A 27117-nucleotide genomic window follows, 5' to 3' on the forward strand; every position below is an offset into this window, starting at 1 on the left:
GCCTTTCCTACTCGACTTAGTAAGTTGTCACGCCTTCTGAAGGAGGCAGGTTTATGTCGTCACACGATCCCTTGTCTGGGATGCAAATGTTTGGCCCACAGTGTATATGTTTTTTTTTTTTCTAGTTGTAAGACAGCAGTTCATTCACAACTATGGGAGCCGAGGTGGAAAATAGTGATACTCAGCCAAAAGAAGAAGTTCCGCTTTGAGACTTTGTGGTAATTTCACAGATTGGAAGTCTATGGGTAGTGCATCTTTTATATTTTATTTAGTTAGTTAGTTTATTTATTATTTTCAGTTTTTTATTATCATTATTTTGCTTTTCATCAAACCCAGGAATATTTCAGTGCCAACATCTCTGAAGGAAGCCCGTCGTCAGTGGTTTTGGCGGATTGACTTTTCCACGAAGTAGTAATGGCTACTGCAAGGACTGATTATGTTGCTCCATGGTGGACTTACTGGCTGCACAATTTCCCTCACTTCAATTTCTTTTTCCAGACGGTCGACAGCACTTTCAAACCGGAGGAGGCGAGCTATCAGCAGGTTGGTAACTGTAGTTGTGGGTAGAGGCGCACGTATTTTCAAAATAATCTCACTAGAAAATCAGGGCTGTTGTCCATCAGAGACTTTCAAAAGCAGTAGTAGGCATATTTAGATATGCCGTTACACAAAAACTAGGCAGTCTGCTTCGGTTACATGTAGCTTTTCTATTGACCCTCTCTGAGAGCCACCAGTGTGTCTCCCTCAAATGTTTGATCCAGATATTGGAGCGTTAAGAACCGACGTCGTCCTGCAGTTCTCACATGATAGGACACATGACCTGTATTAACTAAGCTGGCTCATGTAGTAAACAACAGTATTCCGGTATGTGTGTTTTCTGTGTGATACAGAATTAGGACAGGTTCTATAGATTATATTTTTTGTCATACTGGTCCAATACAATTTCATTTGTACATTTAATCAGCTGTATGTTTGGACTCCTATAACCTCTTAAAAAACATGGAGAAAACTATAGTAGAAGCAACACCACGAGAGCGATGACAGCGTTTTTCCTATCAACTGCAGTGAGGATGGGTTGACAGATTTGATTTTAATTCAAATAATTCATGATGAATTCATATTAGCCAGACAATGAACGTTGCATTAGTTAATTTATGACAGCAAAAAAAAACTTGTGGTCGGCTAATTTCTTTTGTGGCAAAAAGTACTCTTTACAGATCTAATTAAAAATAATATTTATTAACATATTAGTTTATCATATAAAAACAAGCTTCCTACACCACTTATTTCCTGCACCGTGTTCTAAAACAAATGCAGAAAGCACTCCAAAACTAGCATTACATCCTCCTTTGACCCCGGGTTGTTTATGAGTTGAAAATTCATCACCAAGAGACATCCCCTGTTGGTCCTTCACTATAGTCTTCTGTTGAGGTCCATCATTGAATCCCAGCAGTGTCACATTACACTGACAAATCATAGATAGTCTAAAGCTCTTGCAGAGTCTTTTCTTTGGAACCTGGAAGTAATTACCAGTGTTCATTTGACACGCTGGTCTGCCTTTTTTTGTTTAGTTTTAGTTTTTTGTTTTTTAGGGAAAAGTGGAAAATTCAGAGCAGCTACAAATGCATTTTAAAGGCTTCTTGTCTGCTTTTTTAATTAAATTAAGCAGGCACACTTACACCTACTTTATACAAACACTCCTTTTGGAAGATAAAAGATAAATGACCTTGTGATGAATGACCGTACCATAATTGTTTTCTGTCTCACTTTTCCCCCCTCTAATGCATCTGTTGCCTTATTGTGGCAATGCATTAAGTGGAAATTTATGTGCCTAAATGTCTAATTACAAAACAATTGAGTGGAAAATTAGAGGAATGAGTGGAACTAGCAGCACCATATTTATGGGGGCCCTGAACTGAGTTCTAGTGACAGCCAACCATCAAGGACTACACAGCAACACAGGACTCACCAACAGTGTCCTCAAAAACAAGAAGGACATTATCGGATTAAATGCTCAGCCAGGAAGCGAGCTAAGGTGGAACAGCTTAGCTGGCACCGTTATTGTACTGCCTATTTAGTTTAAATAATGTTACAGTGTTGAGTGTTTGGTTTGCTTTGGAGTCACTTATTTTATTTTTTTAAATGAAGGCTTTAAAGTAGTTTGCATCAATAAGCTACAGAAAATTTTTATTGTGCTGCAATTCTTTGGTCCTCTTTGTTATGATTCAAGTTGCTCTATGTCAGGTTGAATATCTGATAACCTAGTTTGTAAATGAAATGTATCAAATGCTAGCTTACTTGTTTGCAGAAAAACCCCCCAAATAGGGTTCAGAATGGCTTTGCTCGGAACAGAGTTTGAACAATGAAGGACCTTGGTAGAATATGCAAAATAATATCATTTAAATTCGGTTACAGTGTCAGTGCCTCCAAATGGAATAATTAGTCACAGACATTGTAGTCATAGAATAGCTCTGCTTAGTCAGCCGGAAAGAGACATTGTGAACTTGTGGGCATTAAAACTTCCAGCACTTAATATTTGCAAGTAAAATCAAGGTCTTGCTTTTCTTGTGATTGTTTTAAACTAACCAAGAGTTCAGATGTTATGCTTTTGAACTTGCAAAATGTTCTCAGCAGTGACGAACGCTGGAGATTTTCTGGGCTTAATACTTTTGTTCTAACACTAAGAGAAGGCTGCTAATATTTGTCAATCCCAGTACTATTGTGTAGTGTATAAAGACTTTAAAATGTTTAGGGGTTTTTATGATGGTGGTGTATAGACGGATTGACTGACAATGCTAAGATGCTATATGCATTGATTCATCTACAGTGTGCCTGTAAACTGGGAACAAAATTTAAAAAAACAAAGTTTTGTGCTTTTTCTCCATCAGTGGTTTCCCTTTTCTATCTGTCCTTCCGGCTTCAAATATTTTGTTCACTCAGAAATCACAAGACTTAATGAAAGGCTTTTGTGTCACATGACACCTCCTCCCTACAGCCTTGAATCATTTCTGTTCTCCTCTGAGCCACAGTCCATATTTTGCTATGCCACTTCAAGGTTATCAAGGTTTACCCAGTTTCTTTAGCCCTCTTTGCTGCATGCAGCAATCAGTAGTGTTAATGCTGATGATATAAGTGAGATGGCTAAACTCCACCTTAGAAATATCTCTACACACAAGTGTTGGTTGATACTGATGGGCTGTCAGGCGACCTTTCGGGTGTTGAGAGTCAGCTAGTCTGACATTCTCAGACCACACATACTGTTTGACTCTTTTGATATTTGCAGAAGCAGTCTGCTGAAAAGCTCTTGACATATTTTTCAGGGTGAAATCACATCTTAATCATGACTTTAACAGATGGCATCTCTGTTTTTCTGGCACTTTTTTTTCCTCCTCTCCACACTTCTGCGTCAGTCTTTGATAATTCTAGCATGTGTTGGTGCAGTTGGTCTTGGGGTGAGCCTGCTGGTTCTGGCAGTATACGTGGTGTGCTTGTGCTGCTGCCGCAGGGACATCGATGAAGACACCAAAAGGCCTGATACCTGCTGTGTCACCTGGGTTGCCGTCATCACAGGTCTCATCATATGGTGAGTCAAAATGAACTGAGAACAACTGCATTGCTATTGTTGAATATGTAGCTAATAGTAAAGGAAGTTATGCTCACATTCTAATATGCTTTAAATTACTTTCAGCAGCTTCATGCATTTTTATTATGTTATTGATTTGTGAGGTTAGGATAAAACTGACAGTATTGCAGGCTGCAGGAACAAGAGCCCCACTGATTCTGCTTGCTGCAAAGTTTCAGCTCTTTCCATGTGTGGTGTACAAACACAACAGGTTTAGCTGCTCAGTTTCTGAGTGACAACGTCATAGCAGGTACGGTTAAATATTCTACCTTACCAGATTTTTGCAGCCAAGAATTTGGCTCTTATTTAGTTTTCGGTTGTACTGCCAAGCATTAACAGGCAGGGAGCATCCAGAAGACCTGCAGAGCCCTTTTGCATAAGATTTAATACACTTGGAAAAAGATGTTTTGGCAGTAATCAAATGACTTCTCTAAAAAGCTTGATTGAATTTATGTAAAGATCCACTTAAGCTTGTGACAGTTTTGGTTTTTTAACTTTGTTAACTTTCTCTGTTCATATCCAGCCACTACCAAAGCACACACGGTTGTTCTGCAATACTAAGTGACTGGGCATGACACGGGTTAGCAAAGAAGCTCTGGTGTATACAAGCTCGTTACAGTGGATTACATTCATTTTAACAAAGGGAGTGCTGCATACGACATCCAGTTAAATAATATATCCATGAATAAAAATGATATTGAAATGACTTTAGATTGAGCAGAGTAAAAGTGCACTTTCAGTGAACTCTACTTATTCTACATCAAATTGTACTTGCAAATAAGAGATTATGAAGATGTTCTATTTGACGTATTTTTTGTTTTATGGTGCAGTCATTTTTTTCCAGCTGTGGTATGATCATTTCATCTGAGAGCGTGTTTGTTACATATTTCAGAGCAAAGGCAGACACGCAGTGAGACAGAAAAACCCCTTGTTTAAAAAGGCACTAACTGTCCAGCTTTTTTTTTTTTTTTTTGTCCTCTGCTGTATATCATGGGTTGTTTATTACATAAAATAGAGACTTCATTGTACTTTCATGTCATGTCAGAAAGAGCTATTTATATTTCATGAGAACCCTATTCATTTTCCAGCTTTTAACTTGGCGTGATATTCGCAATGAATTAGATTTCAGTTGTGCTGTAGAACCTAAATAGAAAAAAGGGATTTAAGAGCTGCTGAACCTCTGCGGATGATTATTCCTGACCCCAGGAGGATGAATTGGGTAAATTATGGTTAGAAAATAAATCTAACATTGAAAAATCCCTTTCCTCCGTTGTTAGCCTCCGTTATCCACTTTATTATAGGTGCAGTGTGCTGGTCTCTCCAGAATCAAGGCATTGTTCTGTTATTACTTGTTCATCCAGTCCAACCATTTGTTCAGCTTAAGCTTTGAATACTAATGTACAAGCGTTTAGTTGCTGTACGGTCTGTGACGTGAGCCGTTCTTAGAGGAACAAAGCCAAATATCCTGGTGTGCACATTCTCTATGGTTTTATATCTTAGTGTGTTGGTTTCTATTAAACACCTACTGCTGCAGAGAACCTTTTTCCACAACCACAAAACACAAATGCCTCCCTGGAGGATTCACTGCCCCATAATGTCCTGTCTCATTACTGTTTTATTACTGTGTCATTAGTCGCCCCTTTATTGTGGCTGATGTGACACTAGGATGGCCACGGGGTTAATGAAGTGCTTATTGTCCAGACCACTACACATCAGCTGGAACACAGATGTCTTGAAAAGTCTGAAGTAAGGTCATTCAATTGTATTTATTTATTTATTTATTTAAAAAAAAAACAGCTGAAAATGTTGTAATTCACTAAACAACATCGACACCATTTCAGATTGTGGTTGTTACACATTGTGTCCCCAGTGCCCCCTGTCCTAACCAGAGGGAGCTAGTTTAGTAGCGAAGAAACAGGCAGTGGGTTTTATTACTTACAATATAACAGCAGCAGGATTCTGGCAAACACAAAAAGAAACAGTGCCCTCTAAAAGTCTGTTCACAGTTGAGTGAAATCTGATGTTTTTGTTGCTTCAGTCATTTAAAGTCAGCCATTCGATCAAAACAACAGTGAGACAAAGGTGAAGCTTATGTTTGAGCTTTTCTTTTCATACACGTGTTAACTATATTGTACAAATAGCTGTTTTAATGTTAAATCTCCTTTTCAAACCTGTACTGAACTAAGTTAGGAGAACAATGTCAAATGAAATGAAAGAAGTTAATGACGTTAATTATTTTTGCTCTTTTCATGCAAAGGCTCTTCAGTCCACTGACGTAACTAAATCTAATTTCATTTGGAAATGCATAACCAGCCTTTCAAAGCAGCGTCTTTCAGGATGTTACGAGAAGTCTTCAGTTTCCTCCCCAGCAGGTGATGTACTGTGGTGGTGTACAGTACAGGAGCAAAATGACAAAGAGAAATCTCATTGTCTAAAAATGTATGGACCTAAATGAGTGGTTTTTCTTTCAGAACTCCCCACGCTATTGTTCTACAAATATCTATTTCCTGTTCAAAATTACTCCTTTTTTGTTAGTTTTGTCCTTGTGCAGAAGAGAGATTTTTTTCTGTCATTGTCACTTCTTTGTGCTTTTGTGAGAACACATTCTGGTTTTAGTTGCAGTAAATGAAAGCTAGACACCTACTGAGCTTTTGTCTGTGAACAGTCTATAAAAAAGAAAAAACCTAGGCAAAGACTAAAAACCAGTCGGTTAACTTACTTTTACAGTGCTGAAGACCAGTGAAGATCGACACAGGACAGCCATTCATGTGAAATGGCAAAATTACGCGTTCATGTGAAGATCATTATTTTAAATTGCTTGTTTTATTTGATACTCACTTTTTGATTTAAAACTCACTACACAACTTACATTAATGGCAAAACATTCAATGACACACTTTTGGAGGCAGGCGCATGCATGTAATGATTTATTTCACATGCCCAACCTGACAAGATGCATTAGAGTGTAAGATAAAATAAGAAGTCACAGAAGTTTAACTAACTTCTTCTGACTTAATTTTGTCTCACTGCGGAGGCTGTTAGCCGTGCCATATGCCTATCTGACTGTTTGTTTATGTGATTTGTAATTTTGCAGCACAGATTGTGTTAAAACTTCTCAGGATGAGTCACTGTGAGAGTTAACAAGGACTGCGTTTACCTGTGTGTGTGTGTGTGTGTGTGTGTGTGTGTGTGTGCGTGCGTGTGTGCGTGTGTTTGCATATGATATAAGAAAGGAGTCCAGCTCTGCACTTGTGCTGTCTGTGGTGTGACTGATGACTCTATCCCTCCATGCACCCCCAAAATGTATTTGGACATGTTACTCATGTCTATATACAGGGATTACTATTACCTACTGGAGAACTGTAACACTGCTCATGTAACTGTAGACTGTTAGCAGTAGGGGTGCATTTTCTTTGTCGGTTAGGACACTAATCCTCCCTATTACAGGGGCTGAGGTGTAGTTTCAAAAGGCTAAATGTAGGTAAGAAAAAGGGATTTTATATTCCATTTACATACCTGCTTGAATATCAAACAAAACATTTCATTATATTGTACAAGTCAGCCACCATTTTCTTTACACATATATAGCTTCAAAGGAGCCATACTTTCTTGTAATATTTTGCAATGAATTAATGGGATTAATTAGTGCTGTGTCTACACATAACAGAAAACTTGATTCCCAAAGAGCTATTGGTCAAAAACTTGGCATAGCATGTAATGTGTCTTTAAAAAGTTCGAGGTAACTGAACAAATGGAAGACACAAGAAGAAGTAGAAGGACTGAAAAACATATCTACAGCTCAGTAAGACTTGGGCCTTGCTGAGGGATGAATCCAAATTTGAATTTTTTTTCTTAATTAGTCATCAGTATTTATGTCATCAGTACAGTTTTTAGAATTGATGGAATTGCAAGTGCGGAAAAGTACCGTCATGTTGATCCGATGCCCAATGCAGTCTGGAAAGCATCCAATTGACAACAATCCTAAACACACTCCCAATGCAGCAGAAGCATGCCTGGCCTACCCAGAATGCAGACATCAACATTAGTGAAGCAGTGAGGGATCATCTTGACAGACAATGGAACAAAATGCAGCCAACATCCAAAGAAGAGCTTTAAATGTCTTTCAAGAAGCCTGGAGAACTGTTCTTGAAGACTGCTTAGAGAAATTACAAGAAAGTCTGTTTCCCTTATATACTGTATTTCCATTTGTGATTGCACGTTTTAACAAATCACAGCACCCATTTCCTGCTTTGCTAGCAAAATGTAAGCAGGGGCTTAAAACTTTTGCACAGTACTGTATATTTAGTTGAAAAGCTTTTACTTGTACTGAAAAGTCATTTTCAGGTAAAGTGCAAAAGGTAAAGATAACAATAAGCAAAGCAGATGGAAACTGAAGAAAGGAAGAATATAAAATGCACTTTTATAATCTGCTGCGATTTTTTTTTTTTCTGCACATAATGTAGTGAGGGAAAAGAACAAATCAAAGCAGAACAAATTATACTCTTTGATAATATTACATTAACACATGCAGCATTGTTTAAAACTTACATCCCTTTTCTTTTTCTTTTTTAACTTAATGATATTCATCTTAGTTCCACTGTAATGACCCCATACATACCAATATTTTCTTTTATTGATTTATTTTGTATGAATTTCTGTCTTCCCCAGTTCTGCTGTTGGAGTGGGTTTCTATGGGAACAGTGAAACCAACGATGGGGTGTACCAGATGAACTATTCACTCTACAATGCCAATCGCACACTGGGTAACATCAACAATCTGGTGAGAGAACCCTGCCAAACTCTGCTCTATATTTCTGCAATTGTAGAATCATAAAAATCAAACGTGTTGTGTTCTCAAATGCTTTGTTTATAACAGCTGAGTAATTGTGGGATGAACCGGCAAAGTGTGTATCAGAGTTGTGTAAAAATACGAAAAAGAATTCTGCAGAGAAAATGCTTCATATATTACTGCCAATTACCAACAATCTGATGATGGCAGAAGCATAACGATAAAGCTGTGTTTTACAGCTGATAAACACCGCAGCTCCTCCACTTTAATGGGCCGTGCATCTGTCTCAATGCAGCAGCACCACCCCACAGGGGGTCTGTATCCACTTTTTGTCACAGTAAAGGAATTGAGGTGCCTGCTGTCTCAGGATTTGTAAATAGGGATTATTTCTGTACAAGTCCTGACCTGCATTCGAGGAAGTTGTTTGGGAGGCTTAGGGTTGATGTGGGAAAGGAAGAGGAAGGAGTGCAAAGGCATCAGAAAAGGGCCTTGCAAGAAGCAATAATCACAATGAGCAGGGAGAGGATTAACTCCCATCTGCAGTGCATTAATGGATGCTAAGCTTCTGCTCTTTCGATCACGCTCAGTCTCACTATCTCCACTATATGTGTGTGTTTGTGTACATGGTGGTGTCGGTATCACACGTGCTCTTAAAGTCCTGATGTGCACACATATTGTATTAATGTATGAACACAAACAGATTAGTGATCATGTAAATATAAAAAGATGCATATTTCCTCATTTTTGGTTAGAAAGTAAGGTCTTGATTTGGTGTAATGGTCATAGGGAAAGCTCTGTTAGTTTATACCTTCATTGATATAAATGTGCCTGACAACATTTATCACCACAAACATTTCTCTTTGTCATGCAATATTCAGCAGCATCACAAACTGTAGCCTCAAAAATGAGGTTGGATCGACACCTCTCTAAAGCAGTTTCACACACAAACTAAAACATTATGGCCTTCATAATAGGCTGTATATATTTCTGGGCCCTTGTGTTGTACTATATTATTTTGAGCTTGGTAGAGCAAATAACCTGGAAAAGGGTGTAGTGCATTTGTGCTGTGGGAAGTAAATGGGATTTGGCTTTGGTGATTCTGCATCCTTGCTACTGATGCTCTCTGAGGTATCTTGGTATTGATTTGATCCTAGAGCATGATGTACTGTATACTATGGCTGCATGAGAAGCTTAGATGTTCCCCCGGGGATACAAAAGCATTCTCTGTAAAATTATAGTTTGATGCAGTGTACTCTACTTACAGAGCTGATGAGCTTACTGACGGGTACTCCTGCAAATCTGAAGGTGCTTTAACTTGTGTTTGGTTGTGTTCTTGACCTTTCATTGATATTTTATTGGATTAAAGTTAATTATTTCAGTAATTTGCTTTAATATAAAGACTATTTTCCTTTTCTATTTTGCATTTCACATTCTGAGTTAATATCATATCTGTCGAGTAAAGTAAATGGGAATGAGAACAACCAATCTCTACTTCCCCGGGGCTCCAGTGAGGGTTGAGATTTACAGTAGGAGCTGTTTAGCTCTACTGATTGCTTTGTAAGGCTCTTCTAATCACAAAATATGCGCTCTTACACTCTGCGAGGGATTATCATGCATCATAGAAGGAAATATTTGATAAGGAAGACAATTTTCCCTTTGCTATTGAGGCTTTGAATGTTCACAGCAATCTATATTTCATCCTTATATTCAGTGTTCAGGTTGCAATATTAAGGGCTCTTCAGTGCTTCCGCAAAATTATGGATGAGAAAACATGGGAGCCATACTCGATAAAAATGTGTGCCTCCAATATACAGCAGTGGTAACTCTCTTACATATAATTCTTCTTCTTTTGAAAGTGAAAGCTGGCTTGTGATTCTTGGAACAAAATGATTGCGGCTTCCTGCACCATACATCAGTTCCCTTTAAATGTCTCTCCTCAGGGTCTTATTTCTCAATGTATAACCTCACTTCACTTTAAAGTGCTATATTTTGTTTTATTGTCACACCTAATACAGTTAATCTTATATAAAAATCACTGAAGGCATTAAGCAGAACAATTCGGTTGCATGTTAAATTGGGCTTTTGAGCAGAGCCGCTCTGAGCCCCAAATCGGTCTCATTTAACAGCCATGTCCAAAATGGAGACTCCTCCTTGTGACCCGCTTTCAGTAAAAGCGAGCTATAATCCATTTTAAAGAAAGACGGGACAGTCGAGATTAGGGAAATGTGGATCACCCAGAGCAGCTAGCTGATTGATCCAATTTCTCACAGGCAGGCAGACTGGCTTGCAGATAAGATTTGAGGCATTGTGGCAGGAGCTGTGAGGGATGATGAACATAGAGGTGGGAGTGAGAACACTTTACTGGCAATCGTACGCTCCACCCCTTGGGATAGCTGGATTGAAAATGGGCTTTATCTTTGGTGCATCTCTACATGGATCAACTTTCTAAGGTCTTACTCAAACCATCAAGCACTTCAGCTCAGTAAAATTTAATCAGAAGTATTTGAAAAGTTGAAGTGTCAAGGAGAAGTAGATACATGTTTATCTTTGTGGTGAGTTTTCATAGTGTGAGAATACACAGGCTTCCTCAGAATTCTTCAATGTGTTGAAGAAGCCGTGGTTATAATGGAGGAAAGATAATAGATAACAAAAGCAGAGCTGCTGCATACTGTCACAGATTAGAATACAGAAAGTAGCATCTGTTCAGAATTAGTGGGGCCTCCTACTCACTGTAACGTTAAGTGCTCTAGCAAAGTCATTTTGGTGGGGGTGTCAAACTAAACTGAGCTTTGGAGATCTCGAAGGGATTTTTTTAAATATCTAAAAGTACATAATTTTTTGCCAAAAATCAAGCTTGTTTTTTAATCATTGTTGAAGGTTTTTCCTTAAACAGATAAATAGTCCAGCACAAAGACTGGAAATTGCAAACTTGCCTCAATCTAAAGATACACAGATCCACCGATATTCTTTTAAACGGTTTGAAAATAATTCACCATTATTAGCAACAGAGATTGGCATAGAGTCCCCGCTTAGAGCTAGATGCAGCTGGGCACAGCCCAGGTTGTAATATAACAGATGTTAGGCTGTTTTACCCAGTGTCTAGTCTTTGTGCAAAAGTTAAACCGACAGGAACATGTTGCTCCCTGTTGTTTATCCGACTGATGATAATCTCAATCTGGCCAATTTCTTTCCTATTCCATCCCTGTGTAAAAGTATCAGTAAAAATAGAAGGCCACACATTGCAAATTCCAACCAAATTCCAGTTTTAGAAAGACGAGATATGAAATGTGTTCGTATTTATTGCTTTCAAAAAGTATCTGCCTTTCATGCAGGTCAGTGAAATCGGTGAAACGTGCCAAATTTTAACTAGTGCAGTATCCACAATGCACTCACCAGACACTGACATGATCGCATGGTTGCTGCAGATTTGTCAGCTGCACATCCATGTTGTGAATCTCCCACTCCACACATCCCAGAGTAGCATTATTGGATTGAGTTCTGGTGACTGCACAGGCCATTTGAGTACAGTGAACTCACTGTCTGTCAGGAAACCAGAATGAGATGACCTGAGATGAGATGATCTGAAAAAACATTGTGATGTGCTTGCTTTGGTGTTATATTTTCACTTTCAACAGTAGGATTACCCTTCCATTCACATTTGCAGAGCAGATTGTGTTACTAATAGAGATGGACCGATCCGATATTACCGGTACGTATCGGTATCGGTCCGATACTGACGTAAATTACTGATCGGATATCGGAGAGAAATAAAAAATGTAATCCGATCCATTAAATATCAAAAAAGCACCTCACAAAACTTGTGACATGGCCTAACTCGGCTCATAACCGTAGCACGTCGGAGCAGTATGCGTCACGTGATAGAGCGGCTGTGTGTATTTGTAGCCTCGCTACCAATCTGGCATTTCATCTCTGAGGAAGTGATCCCAGAGAGAAGTAAAGCAAGTGTGTAAGTTCATCTCTGAATGTTTGTAAAGCATCCCCGTGTTAAGCTTAACAACCGATATATGGAGCGACTGCGCCTCTCTCTCCCTCTCCTGCTGCTACTTCAATCATGAAACAGATCAATGATCAGCCTATTGGCTTTTCTGTCACGAGTCCGTCTCTCTTGTTTGTTTTTGGCCCACTTCGCGCCAGAAAGAGGAAACCAGCAGCTGAACAACAGCAGCACGTTGAAGCTTAAGCTGTTGTTAGAATTTATTTAATATTACTTTGTACACCAAGATCCTTTTCTACGTAGCTGACGGCTGGTAACTGTGCAGGGGCGGATCTAGCAAAGTTTAGCCAGGGGGCCGATAGGGCATTAACAGGGAAAAGGGGGCACAAAGACATACTTTTCTTTCTTATTCTCATTTAAAATGTCTAGCTTTTAATAAATAATTATCTGAATCTTACACCCAAAGTTTTAATCTGATGTAAAATGTATAGAAGTCCATTACTGGATATAGTAACTATTAAGTCTAATATACCCTAGTAAGCTATACTACTTTTTCCTCTGGGAAGGTACCATCTGTGCAGTCTGCAGTTCTGTTGAAGAAAGATGTTGAATCTATTTAATTATTCTTGAAAAATAATTTATTTCTGTGCATTTTTTTTCACACTGCATCAAATTAAAGTTGATTGCGTCGATTAAGCATCACGAGGTGGAGGGTGGGTGGTTCCCTTTTTTTGCTGGGAGTTTGCAACCCTATTAGTTAGGTTGCTTAATATGTCTGCTATGTACTCTTTAAGATACCAGAATAGGGAGGATGGAGGAGGTTTAACTTTATTAGATTGATCAGTGTTGCTAAACTATGAAATATTTTGGGTGCAGTGTATTTTTTGCATACAGGTATAACAGAATAGCTTTAGTGTTTGTTTGTTTTTTAACTTGAGTATGAACTATACCAGGGGTGGGCAATTCCAGGCCCCGAGGGCCGGTGTCCTGCAGGTTTTAGATCTCACCGTGGGTCAACACACCTGAATCACATGATTAGTTCGTTACCAGGCCTCTGGAGAACTGCAGGAGCTAATTTAGCCATTTAAATCAGCTGTGTTGGTTCAAGGACACATCTAAAACCTGCAGGGACACCGGCCCTCGAGGCCTGGAGTTGCCCACCCCTGAACTATACAAAAAGCAGCAAGATATTAAAAAAACAGTTTTATTGATTAAAAAACACACTATATCGGAGTCATATCGGTATCGGCAGATGTCCAAATTTATGATATCGGTATCGGACATTAAAAAAGTGGTATCGTGCCATCTCCAGTTACTAATATCACTTTAAAAGAGAATAATACACATAATGAGGTCAAGATATTGTGGTTTTAACTCTGTTTCCCATTAGTGTTTAAATCTACTTGTTTCTAGTTCTGTTGCTGCTGTGAAAGTAGAAGCATTTGCTGTGTCACATTTTTTTTTTATTTCTTTTTCTTTTTTTCTTGTTCAAATAAAAAAGGAAAATGTATTTGCTCTTTTCTTCCATGCTTCCACCCACTCTGTTCTCACTATCAAAGACCTGTGTGATAAGAGGTCTCCCCGGTTTTCTTATCAGTATTCTACTCTAACATTGTTTATCTGAATAAAACACATGGTTGAGGAGAAAAGTTAATCTTTTCTCGAGTGAGTGCTTCTTTGTTTCTTTCACCTTTCTCTATATTTTCAATCAGCTTTTAAAAGAATATTTGTTTATGAGTTTATATTCCTGTTTCATTCTGACCCTATTTTCTCTTTTACTTCTTTTGACCCCTTTTGCCTTTTTATTTTGTCCTCGTGGTCTTCTATTCATTCTTTATGTTTTTTATTTCTCTTTGCTTTTTGTTTTTTAGGTTGCAGGCTCACTGGGCAATGTGGAAACTGCACTCAAACAGCACCTGGAACGCCTGGATGAGATCTTTTCTACGAGGCCTGACTACCTTCAAGCTTTACGTTTTATGCAGCTGATGGTCAACAATGTCATCCGTGAGCTGACTGTTCTTCCAGACATCAACAAAACCAATTTCGACTTGGCAGCCATTGCAGACCAGACAGCCTTCATTGAGTATTACAGGTAGGTGGTGCCTTAATACATCCCCTGGGTAGTTCACTTTTCTTTTCTTTTTTTTATCTGCATGTGAATGAAGTAAATGCACTGCTCAGAATGGGACTGTAAGTGATCCAGAACAGGCACAGCAGATGGGATTTTATTGATCTCCCATCCGGAACACAGACCGGAAAAGCTATTTTTCCTAATTGCTAAATAAATGAAAGCTGAAATTGAGCTTTTCCCCCCACTGTGCGGGTTCAACTCTAATATGAATTGCTCTCATAAAACGTTATACGTGGCAGAGTGACTATTAGGCTGTTAATGAGCTCCTTACCTGCAGACTTGTGCTCACATTCATTCCAATTATAATACTGATGCTGTTTTCTTTTTAAGAAATGTGTTCATTTCAAAATGTTAAGAGGGATAAAAAGAATCAAATCAGAAAACAGAAAAAAATATTAAACTCAATCAGTAATAAATTATTCCAAATGAATAAAAAAATATTCGGTTGTTAGTGGAGACTAATTTAGAAAGCTTAAAATGCTGCTGTAACAAACTGTGAATCAATTCTTATGATCTTCTGTTGATTCTTTTTATATTTAGGTGCATAAGACTTTAAAGACAGATCATGCTGTGCACTAAGGTTTCCAGCAAGCCTGTTGCCCACTTTATTTTAAGCATAGATTTGAATCGATGAAAATATGTTCCTTCAGGGTGATGTGGTAGCTTCAGCTGTAGGAATTCATTTATTAGTGACACAAGAGGCTCCTGAGTCACACTTGCCTAATGCCACTCAGGAGCTAGGGTTTATCTTGTGTCAGTGTGGGGGATCATACAATATAATTGTCATCTTAGATGTTAACTAAAGTGCTGTTTATAGGTTCAGCTGATAGAATACGCTCACCAGCTGCTTCATTACACCTTACTAGTACCAGGTTGACACCCTTTTGCCTTCAGAACTGCCTTAATTATTTGCATCATATAATCAGTAAGGTGCTGGAAACATTCCTCAGAGATTTTGTTGCACATCCACGATGTGAATCTCTGGTTCCACAAGAGTTCCAGAGGTGCTTTATTGGACTGAGACCTGGTGTCTTGCTTTTCTTTCCCATAACTATAGATACAGAATAGCTTCATGTCTTCAACCTGTAGCCATCCCATTGATATGCTTGATATGCTACATAATTTTATTGAGCTAATGCAACTGTGTTCAGTGTGTTCGGAGATACTCTTCTGCATATCTGTGGTATAATGAGTAGTTATTTGAAATACTCAGACTGCCCTGACTGTGGAGCTGAAAGTATGCCAAGAAAATATGCCACAAACTACTAGAACCAACCTGAATTGTTGATATAGAACAGGATGACTCCGTGTTTTCTTACTACCAACATCAACTTCTGACCCTATCATCCAAATGTTTTAGCAGAAATCAAGACTCATCCAGTCAGGTAGCAACTCCAATAATCTGTTGTCCAATTTTAGTGAGCTCATGCAAATTATAAACTCAGTTCCTGCCTTACATTGTGGACTTGCTGTTGCAGAAGACCACACCATGTTGTGTGTTCAGAGATGCTCTCATGCATATCTTTTGTTATAATGAGTGGTTATTTGAAGTACTCAGACCACTTTTCTCCCAGCTTGCATGCCAGAAGTAGGTTGTTTAGGTGTTTATGTTAATGGTCCAACATGTTTTCCAATACACCAGCCAGTAAAAGCTGGATGAAAGGTGAAATATTGAAAAAAATGAAAGATTATACTACTTATGCTGATGAAGGTAAAAAAAAAAAATTGTACATTATGGAGGTATTTTATTGCAAACATTTCTTACAAGTGCTTCAGTATACACAGTTAAATTAAATCACTTTCCCTAAAGTTGTGAATATATGCATTCCTCCTGCATGTGTAGCCGAGTGCACCAAGGTAGTTAAAAGCACCATTTATTTCAGGCTCATTTCTCCGTCTCTGTGGAAAGCTGTTTGAGTCACCTAGCCCATAGTTATGTACAGAGTAGGTAGTTTTAGACATCATCGGATGCATTCAGTTTGTTTACAGAGGATTTGGGTGTTTGTGCCACATACTAAAGGTTTTTGATGCAGTTGAGCTCCTCTGTAATAACTGTCTTATATAAAACTTCATTCTACGTGTTTGAACACCTTAATAACTCTTTCATCTATTTGAACTTGAGTGATAAGATAAGATAATTATTCTTTTTTGTTAAATATGTGTATAGGTTATGGAATTCCCTTTGAATGGGATGTACATGTTTCTGTATTTTCATCTATTCCTTTATATCAGCTACAGTATTGATGTCTGTTATTCATGACATTTGAAAAAGTTCAAACATAGCTGCCATTGTACCACCGGTAGAGACATAATATCCGTTCCATTAATTGCATGCATCCATACTCCCATACTCACTTGTTCTTTGTGTCCTATTACCACATCTTCTGTTAGACTGCAGATATTTGACACCAATCTTCTGGGTCATAATCGAGTTTCATGGAGCTATTGGATTGTGAGCTTGGACTCCTGTTTTGCCAGTGCAAACAGCAAATGTCATTATTCAAGACAACAAAAAGACAAAATATTCACAGTTATAATCAAAGTGATGGTTTTGTGAACTCGTTGACTTTCAGACTGAAATATCCCAACACTTACTTGAACTAGAAACCCTGCTAATTATGGTTGGTCATAAGTCAAACTGTAGAAAGGGCTGGGAGAGTATATTGCGTCACCGTAAAGCGTAATCATGTTCAACACAATGCCGCTAAAAGACCATAATGTCCAATTCTTGGAAATTATAGATTTTTTTTTTCCCAGTATGCTGGAATTGTGGAGCTAACAAATAGTCATAGTCATTTTTCTGTGTTTGGCTGGTCAGACCACACAAACGCACACACAAACATTGGCTATTCTATTCCTGTGAAGGACATTTTCAAAGGAAAATTAAAAATTAATGTATATAGATTTCTGGTGTTGAATTATTAAACCAACAAGCCGGAAATTACCTGAAACAGATGGGCTGTAACTATGCGACATGAATGCTGATAAACTACACAAAGCTCTCACGAGTACTGTTGCAGACATATGTTCAGCCAGTACTTCCTGGTGCTTGTAAATTTGCATGAAATATGCCGTCTGTAAATAAAATGCTTATTTTTCATGTCTTGTAGATGGCTGATTTATTTGCTGCTACTGATCCTGGATCTGGTTATCTGCTTGGCCATGTGCTTGGGTATGGCCAAGCATTCTCAGTATCTGCTGATCATGTAGGTACCCTGACTGTTTCTGTGAAGGTATTCTCTGTACTGTACGTCTTTTGTGTGAGTTCTTTTCTTCTCTTTTTTCACCCCCCTCGCAATACATCTTTGTTTTCATCGGCCTTTTCTCACAGACTTCAGACAGACAGGGCGCCAGTCAGCTTCTCTGGCACCGTATAGGTCACTCCATTAACAACAAAAATGATAGCATTACTTCTTCAAATAGCACTTACAAAGGCACTGGGCCTTACTCCTCTCCTCAGTGAATTGTCTTATTTCCACATGCAGGTGAAGGCCACCTCTGTCACACACACACACACACACACACACACACACACACACACACACACACACACACACACACACACACACACACACACACACACACACACATTAAACCAAGTGAAGTAAAATGCAAACCTCTGAAAGAAGAGTTGAACATTTGATTTAGTGAATTGCCACAGGTATTTTGAACCAACACTGATGTCTGACCAGCATACCCACAATTCAGACTTCCCTTCCCATTTGCCCAATTTATTGCAACCTGCGTGTCAGTGTTAGCAGATGATGCTCAGGCTCGCTCTTCACATCCCTCTCTGATGGGTTTCACTAATGCCTATTGATCGGCTGAGTAGGATGAATCTGCTCCCTTAACTAATTATTAAGTGCTCTCAGCCTACTTTATTGGTGCTTTCAAGAAGGTCCGTGGAGTGAGTTGAGAAGCAAAGCCCTCTTCTGCCTTTTTTTTTTTTTTTTTTTTTTACATTCATCTGGGTGAGGGGGAAGCATCCTCTCCCTTTTTATTGTTTCGTCTACTTCATGTTCATAGCCTCTTTCTTTTTCTTTTTTTTTCAAGCTTATGCCAGTGGTCTCTTGTAAAACTCATACTTGTGAGCTCTTCCACAGTGTTTACTTGACTTTGTTGAACTTGTCACTCTTTTTCAACAAAAGGAATCGGATAAAAGAAGGGTCAGAGAAAGCAAAGGTTGCAGGAGCTTTTGGTTGACTGTGACACCTTGTAGTGATTGGCAGCTTATGTAACATGATTGATAGAAAATACAGGGAATAAAAGTGCTGGAATGCAGCAGGGATGCACGAATGACCAAAGAAACAAATCTCAAGTGGTATTATCCTTTGTTTTGGCATTAAGTGTTCTATTGAGCAGTTACTAAATTTCATATTACTTCGTTTTCTTTTTTTAATCTTCTTTTTGCTAAAGCTTTTTTAAAAGAAAAAAAATATAGGGATATTAAGATAAGAATGCAAATAATTACAAGTTCATTTATATTTGTATCACTTACAATGCACCATGTGAGCTGAGCCTCTGTCTCCAGGCAGAAGGAGAACAAGTCCCAAAACAGAAGCAGAGAAACTGGAAAGATTTAATTAAATTAACAGGGTAAAAACATGGGGCTGAATATCAGTGGCACAAAGGAAAACTGATTCATCTGATTCTGTGATTTATGTGATTCTCCCTATATCTCTTAATCTGTCACCCTCACTCCCATGTGCTGTTTTCCACTAGGATCATTGGTTTTGTTATACTGTCTCTGATTCTGAGCTGGGCCTCACTGGGAGTTGACACTGCTACAGCCGTGGTAAGAAAACTATACTTCTGCTACTTCTGAAGTACACTTCAAACTTTGATTAGAAATATTGAAATTAGACTGTTGGGGTTCTAAATAAACCCCAAACAAGTGCCTGCCAGTAAAACTGGACAATACATGAACATCTTAGCAGCTTAAAAAGTGTCTGTGTCTGTTTGTCTAGATTACAATGGCTTGCTTTCCAAGGTCACCCAGGCAGTAAAGCTGATTACACATCCTTAGTTTTTTAGGTCCATCATCCCTTAGCCTTCCTGTAAACCAAGAACTTTTGTTCCTTTAATTGCTGCCTCTGCTTTCTTCAGAATCTCTTTTGTGATCGTCCAAAGTTTCATTTTATCTTTCAGGCTCCCCTTATTTCTGAAAGATTGTTCTCTCTTCCTGGTTGTACACCATGTGTTCGGAGCATCTGGACTTGGTGTGTTTAATGGTGCTCTTATTAGGGACAGTGTCTGGGGTACAAAAAAATAATAATAACCCGTTTGTTCCAGCATTCCTCCATCCCCCACGCCGAGAAACCAAACATCTGTGGATTATCCTGCTGGATCTGACATCTGGACAGCTGTTTTAAGTGAGGCAGTAAAAGAGAGGGTGAAACAGAGCGGGGAAGATAGCATATTTTAACCTGAAATTAACTACATGTGTGCGATTCACAGACATCTGTGGTTCTCTGTGAGCTTCTCTGCAGATGTAAAGCCAAATGTGCGAAATCCTGGACAGCGTCTGTTGCTTTGCTCCCCTCATTATAGTTGAAAAAGGACTCTGCAGTAAAACTTCTGACCTTTCAGGCTTAACGCTTGTTGTTCTAGCATGCAGCTCTCCCTCCAACTCTGTTTTGTCTTAAGTTGAGGTACTCTCAATGCAATCTGTGACTAGCTCTTGTTATAGGAAAGCTAGTCACAGTTGTTTATCAAAAAACAGTCTTGAATGATTGAAGCTGAAATGTAGGACAGCATGCAAAACAAGCTAGAAAACATATTGCACCTGCACATCATTATTAAAAAAAAGAGAGAGAAAAACCTGCATGTGCAAAAACACGGTGCATTTTGAAAGGAAGGTGGATGATGGTTGTGTCCTAGAAAATATTCATAAATTTATACATATTTGATGAGGCTTAGCATAAACAAAATGTCCCCGATAGTATAATGAGATAATGGTGCCTCGCATGGTGCTGTACGGTTTTTGCAGAAAACAAAGTCACATGGTCACAGTTGAGTTAAGGGTGTGTTGAACATCTGAAAGTAAAATGGGGTAAGTAGAAAGGCTAGAACAGGAAGTAGAACTGATTTTTGTGTAAGCCTAAGTTTTTCTTTCTTTTTTTTATTTGTAATTTCATACTGTACTGTTTAACTTTTGATTGGCTATTGTCTTTTGAGTTATCATTTACATTGAGAAGCTCTAGAAATACTTTTCTTTATTGGAGATGTCATAAAATAAGAACGGATATAAAACTGATGTTGGATCCTTCACCATAACAGATTCTTTGTTCGCTTTTAACTTAATAAATTTAAAGAGTATCTTGTTTCCCCAGCTGTGAATTATCCATGCATATGACAAAGCATTCTGGTTATTTTTTGTTATATTTGCTTTTTTATAATAGCTTTGTGTGGGTTATTTTATGTTCTGGGTACTAAGTGTGCAGCAATTGCATGATCTTGACCCCTAACTGTTTATGCATGCACATTAGCAGCTCTCTGGGGAAGAATTAAAACGCGTGGAAATATTTAGTAGATTTCACCCATGGTCAGCAAAGTGTGACATGCTCTACACGGTCAATGATGTTTAAAGTCTGTTCCTATACCACACAGTTTTTGCACTTTATATGTGCTTCCTGGTGTATATAATAGGAGGTTGTTTTTTTCCCTTTTTTTTCCTACAGGGTATAAGTGACTTTTGTGTGTCTCCAGACAAGTTTATTGTCAACCATACCAAGGATTTTCTAAGTGCAGGTAATTAATGTCCACAGACAGATTTGTACTGAAAACATCTCTCTGTCAATGGCCGTTTAAACAAAATGCTAATCTTTCTATTTCTTTCACCTTCTAGATGTTGCACACTATTATTTGTTTTGCAGTCCGAATCTACCAAACCCATTTCAACAGGTACTGACTAAAAGTCCAATCTTAGCTTTGTGTTAGCACACTGCAGACTCTTATTATTCATTTATTTACCATTAGATGCCAAGCATCTATATCTTTTTGGAGGCCAAAGTGAGCCTGATTTAATCATGCAAAATGCTAAAGTTTGATAAAGTATGCTTCTTTTTGTATAGGTGTATAAAAACTATCTGCATCTTATACCCTGTGCAAAGTTTTTTCCCCTTGGTACTCCTGCTAGAAACATTTTTATTCAATTTTCTGACATCCTGCATTAAGCCAGCCGCTCTTCATAGAGCACTCAAGTTGTGTTGGTTTATTTTTGAGTTTAAATATATAAATCATCATTTTTTGTTTGTATGCCTTTTCAAAGAAACATTGAGAACCTTTTGCATGTTCCAAACAAGCTAATTATTGGTGTCTGAAATGCAGATAAATTGTTTTCTGAAGAGAAACTGCAGAAAGACAGCTGTCATACAGTCTCAATAAAACCAGTTTGAACAACACAACCTTGGCACTTAACTCCTGCTATTCAGAACTCACTTAGACATATAGCCTCGTCTAATAAACATCCATCCATGTTTGGCTCTCTGTGTGTTTTCTTTTGCTTTAATTGTGAATCTGATGCCCAGATTCAAGTTATATCCATTTTCCTGTCACACACACTTTCCTGGCAACATTTCAGAGAATTTAGTGCTTCTTCTTATGTTTTGTATTATTTGTATAGTCTGAGGATTTCTTTTGCATGAGTGATTCTGCATCTGTGTGACATCTATTCACTGATTTTTGTGCAGGATAAATACATGACCAGTAGTTATTACATGCATTACATGCTTGGTTATCATCGTACCCATTTATGGATTAAACTGATGCTTGTTAAGTAGGTAAGGATGATCCTTTCTCTGATGGCCTAGTTGGTATAAATATTACTCTTTTGTTTGTGCTATGGGTTGGTGGTGCTAATGGGAGGTGGGAGAGTGGTGGGCGAGACGGTTGGTGGCAAAAGATAATCTGTCTGGAAACAAATGTGTCCTCTGTTAAGCACATGATAAAGCCTTACTTAACACCAAATTACTTGTTGACATGCTGCTCTTAAACAATACCCTCCTTATTAAGATCCTCTTATTGTTTGTGGTGGATATCTATGTGTGTGATGCTGGAGTGATTATGTTTTCCCAGTCTTTGACAACTTGCCAGCGCTCCCTGACTACCATGCAAATCCAGATTCAAGGCTTGCTGCAGTTCTCTGTGCGGGTCTTTCCCACTGCTGAGGTACGCAGCTGGCTAACAGACTTTCACACTAGACTGTGGAAATGTGTGTATCATCTTCTCCCCTTTTATACCTTGTTGTACAGAGAGACCTTTTGGGAATCCAACGACTATTAAACTCAACAGAGTTCAGTCTACACAAGCTAACAGCCTTGCTGGACTGCCGTGGGCTACATAAGGTAAGGTCAGATTCTGACCAGGACACTTTTTAATGGGACTGCTTTGTAGCGTAGCTCAAAGCCACTCAGAGGGCCAGCTTGACTGATTTTTCCGAACGTTATCTCTATGTACTTCACATACGCTGACATTTATATACACCACTCAAATTGTCAGTCACCGCGTATGTAACAGACCGACTATTTGCCGCCTCCAGTTTTTCCAGACTGAAAAAGGAATGAAATGGCTTTTGCAGGTTTCATTTTGTCAGAGTTTTATCATTTAATGAAAATAGCATCTCATCTGCTGTGATACGAGTCTGCTGTGGTAATGGGAACCCAAGAAGCAGGTTTCTGGATCAGCAGAGTCTCTGGTAATTCTATTAAATCCTTCCTATCAGAGATTAAACAAATCCATAAAGATAAGCTAAGATATTAGGGCTGCCTTATTGTTAGATCAGGTTCAGATTGGGGACTTACTCAAAATGATGGTTAATGGAGGGCTACAAACATTCCATAGTTATGTGTAATGAACATCAGTAATGAGGATCCGCAAATATAGGCTTATGCAGTAACTGAGTACACATGCCAGACAAATTCAAAGACTGTTTCTCAGAGCTTGTTAGTCAAATATAACGAGCAATGCGAAATGAGAATGCATCTGTGTAATGCATATCATCAGAGTAACATGAGCTTGTCTGCGTGTCTCAGTTCTGCCTTTTGGTACCTCTGCTGTGAAATCCTGCAGCCCTACTGCCCTCCTCAGAGAGGTGGTTAAATTTCAGATTCAGTTGTAACATTGTTCATGGTCTAAACATAGACATAATCTGGCCTTTTTAAGGAATTTAATATTATTTGCACAGGTGTCATTTGTCAAAGGTAATACAGTATGTCCGCTAGTGACTCACCGTATTGACTGTGTGCATGTATATATCCTTCTAGGACTATCTTGATACCCTCATGGGTGTGTGCTATGATGGGGTGGAAGGGCTCCTCTACCTCTCTTTGTTTTCTCTTCTGGCTGCCTGCGCACTCTCTGCCATGCTGTGTGTAATTTTCCGAGTGTGGACACTAATGGGCAGCAGGTCAGTGCTGAGCGACCCCGTTACCCCATTAGTAATGCCTATAGTGCACTTCTGCAAAGTGTTAACGCATGCACTCTCTCTTTCTGTCTCTGTGCGCGGGTGTACACTTTCATGCAGGGAAAAAGAGTACGATGACATAGATGAGGAGGATCCATTCAACCCCCAAGCTCGTCGGATATCCTATAACCCCCGAAGGTCCAACACGCACAGTTTCTGTAGCTATACCACAAGCCTTGGCAGCCAGGCCAGCCTTCATCCACCTCCTCAGTCAACTTCTAGTGTAGTGTCACCCCCTGAATACATGTAAGTTTAATAGCAAATGATGACGCTGCTTATTTTTTCTTGTTTTATTAATGTATGTGTTTCACCTCTGTCTAATGTCTTTCCCCTTGTTTCACAGGAATCAGTCCATGCTGTTTGGAGGAACCCCTCGGTATGAGAATGTACCACTGATAGGGAGAGGATCCCCGCCTCCCTCGGTGCGTTGGCCCTACGGGGCTCTAGTGTCCCTAGTTTAATGGCAGTGATGGCATAGTTGGCCTCAGCCCCACTACAGTACTAACAAGAAGCATGTGCCAGAAATGTAGCAATGTTGATACACTGCACACAGCCTCAACAGTTAATGAAGGGAGTTATGTTGCTCTGTAAATGATGGAAGACTGACATCTACTGGCTGTTGACTGAAGTGTGTTCATTTTTAGTGCATTACTAATCTATAACTACAGTCATATATCCTTTTTACATTTGGCGGTTTTCACTGGACTGTATTTCTGGTTCTCAAAAAGGAATAGTTTAGGTCAGATTAGAGATCTAAAGATGAAACAAGCAATACTGCCAGCTCAATCTCACATCATGTATCTATTTTTAAAGGAGGGGCCTCATAGTCTAGAAGTGCATGGTGTGCATCCAATGCTGGGGCTAAATGATAAATAATAGATAGAACACTTGTAAATCCACAGTTAAAGTCTCTGTTGGTTGGTTTTCTTTTATATTAAGTTTTCTGCTTGTGTGGCTGACTCAGTGCTTCAACAGCTTTCACAGTGTGCCAAAGACTTGAAACACCGTTTGAGGTGTGAGAGCGTGAACGTGGACTATGCTCAAACCTATTCTTTCCTCTATAAATCACATTTTCAGCATGCATCAAGATGTGTTATTTGTTCCTGTTACTTAAATGTTTGCTATTTTGGAAAACATATTTGCAGTACGTTTGTTTTTCTGTTGTTATTTAATTTATTTAATTTTCTGTGACGTTTCTGTGATTTTCTTATCCTTTATATAATCAGTTTCTCAATAAGGCATCTAAATATTGAATATTAACCAATGTTTTCTACCCACCTTTTTAAAATGTCCATTCTTTGACTTATTGTTTCACTCTTGTCTGACTTAATTTGCTTGATTTTTGTATGTTTCCCCCCCTGCAAACCTTTCTAATGATGGTTGCTATGCAAAATGTTTATAACTTGTATCTCAAAGCTCAGGGACCCTTTTAAAGCTCCATAGTACCTCAGCTTCCTGGCACTGTTTAACCCACAGAGTGTTGCATGTGAGTGTAACTTATTCTAACTTGTTATGCCCTCCTGCTTTTTAACTTCTCGCATCATTATAGTACTATCCCCTGATTCCACAACTCTTGATTAAAGACTAGCTTATAATTAAAACAGGTGTTCTGCAAGCTTAGATCTGTTAATAACATATTAATATGTCATATGCTATCAAAGGTGCTTTTTTAAAGTCCATATGTTCTAAACTGATTTTTTTCTCATATATTTCTCTGGCAGTATTCACCCAGCATGAGAGCTACCTATCTATCCATGACTGATGCCCAGATTAGACACTTTGGGACTGATTTTCAGGTGTAGCCTGCTGTCTACTGAATCCCTTTCAGTACTTCATCTGAGATGCTAAGCTTCAACCGACAAGGCTGTCGTCACGGTATAACTCTGTTTGCAGGAGTGACAGCGCGCCGTCCCAATCTGAGACATTAAAGCAGGCAATATGAGGTAGTTGCCTCACTGACACACTAATGCAGTCCCTGGAAAGCACTGAAAGTTTTTAATATAGAGGACTGTTCAGTTTCATCTGAAGGCTGTTGTTGTTGTCGTTATCATGGTTTATGGAAATACTGTTGCTCAAATGTAAGCTTTTCTATGAACCAAAATCCGCAGTCTTTGAACTCTTTTCAGTATTCTGGTGGTGTGCATGGATATAATCATCGGTCAGTATTTTGATGTAAAGTGAGTGGCTGGCTTCCATCATGGCATTTGATTTTTTATTTTTTATTTTTTTTGCTTTATCCTTCTGTTTGGCAGCAATATCGTTTCTTTTTTGTCCTTTTTGTAATTTCCAAGGGTGCGATTTGAAAGGATACAGGAAAAAATGAATGAGTTAATAAAACAAATACCAAGTATTATAGTTTTGTTTTCATTAGCCAAAGATGCCTTTAACAAAAAGTCAGATGGGCATAGATGATAAAATAATAACTGACTGTTATCACTATTAAAGCAAAATTGGCCATACAAGTAATTATAAAGAAACTTTGGAATGCAGAACTCAGTGCTACTAGTTAGCTTTTAAAGAATAAACTGAATATGCAAGGAACATTCTCTACTTTATTAAATAAATGTGTTATGTCTGGGTTTTTTTCATGTTTGCTAATGTGTACAGAAAGTCTCATGATTAAATGCTATATTCAGACTTGTTGATCCATTGTTTACTTATTAGCTCTCCACTGATGGCTTAGAAAGACCTGCTGCAGTAATTTCATTAGTGTGGCTGGGATTTGGTGTGATAACCTGTACCTGGAGATATAGTATGGGGCAATGGGAGTCTTAGAGGCATGGTTCTCTGTCAGCTCTTCGAAAGAGCAGACTTCTCAAGAATCAAAAAATGCACAACACACAACTGCAAACCAGTGTCCTTGAAGTATTCACCTGTTTCACTTCAATATAATAAAATTGTTCTTTATGCTACAAGACTTTGACCACTTCAGAATCTTATTCTTCTCTATGCACCTTGGGAATAGAATAAACTGCGTCAGAGATCCCTAACTTGATACATTTCTGGCTGTAGTCAGTGTTGGTGAAAAGTGTGGTCAGAAATGTTTTCTGTAACACATTGATCGGAGAGGCTGCTGTGTCCTGCAGTGCACCTGTAAGTCTATGTAGTGTTATAAGTTGAACTGAAATAAACCAATAAACTCTTTGCAAGCTGTTGA

General features: G+C 38.6%; 1 protein-coding gene across 4 annotated transcripts; it reads left to right on the forward strand.

Annotated features, from left to right (window-relative positions):
* Positions 1–27117, forward strand: LOC113020648 (protein tweety homolog 2-like). Of its 4 annotated transcripts, none has more exons than XM_026164799.1 (15): positions 1–245; positions 337–543; positions 3411–3583; positions 8291–8402; positions 14238–14458; positions 17608–17703; positions 19220–19292; positions 21178–21247; positions 21345–21400; positions 22574–22666; positions 22750–22842; positions 23761–23903; positions 24021–24206; positions 24304–24382; positions 25682–27117. In XM_026164799.1, exons 2-15 carry the CDS (start codon positions 415–417, stop codon positions 25760–25762), a joined length of 1605 nt encoding a protein of 534 aa, XP_026020584.1. In that variant the 5' UTR covers positions 1–245; positions 337–414; the 3' UTR covers positions 25763–27117. The 4 variants fall into 4 exon arrangements, 3 of the variants coding, with proteins under 3 accessions (XP_026020584.1, XP_026020585.1, XP_026020586.1); XM_026164800.1 differs by having other exon boundaries at positions 1–218; XR_003272211.1 differs by having other exon boundaries at positions 1–543; positions 24304–25446; positions 25682–25746.

Source organism: Astatotilapia calliptera, chromosome 4, assembly GCF_900246225.1.
Source record: "Astatotilapia calliptera chromosome 4, fAstCal1.2, whole genome shotgun sequence".
Taxonomy (NCBI): Eukaryota; Metazoa; Chordata; class Actinopteri; order Cichliformes; family Cichlidae; genus Astatotilapia; species Astatotilapia calliptera.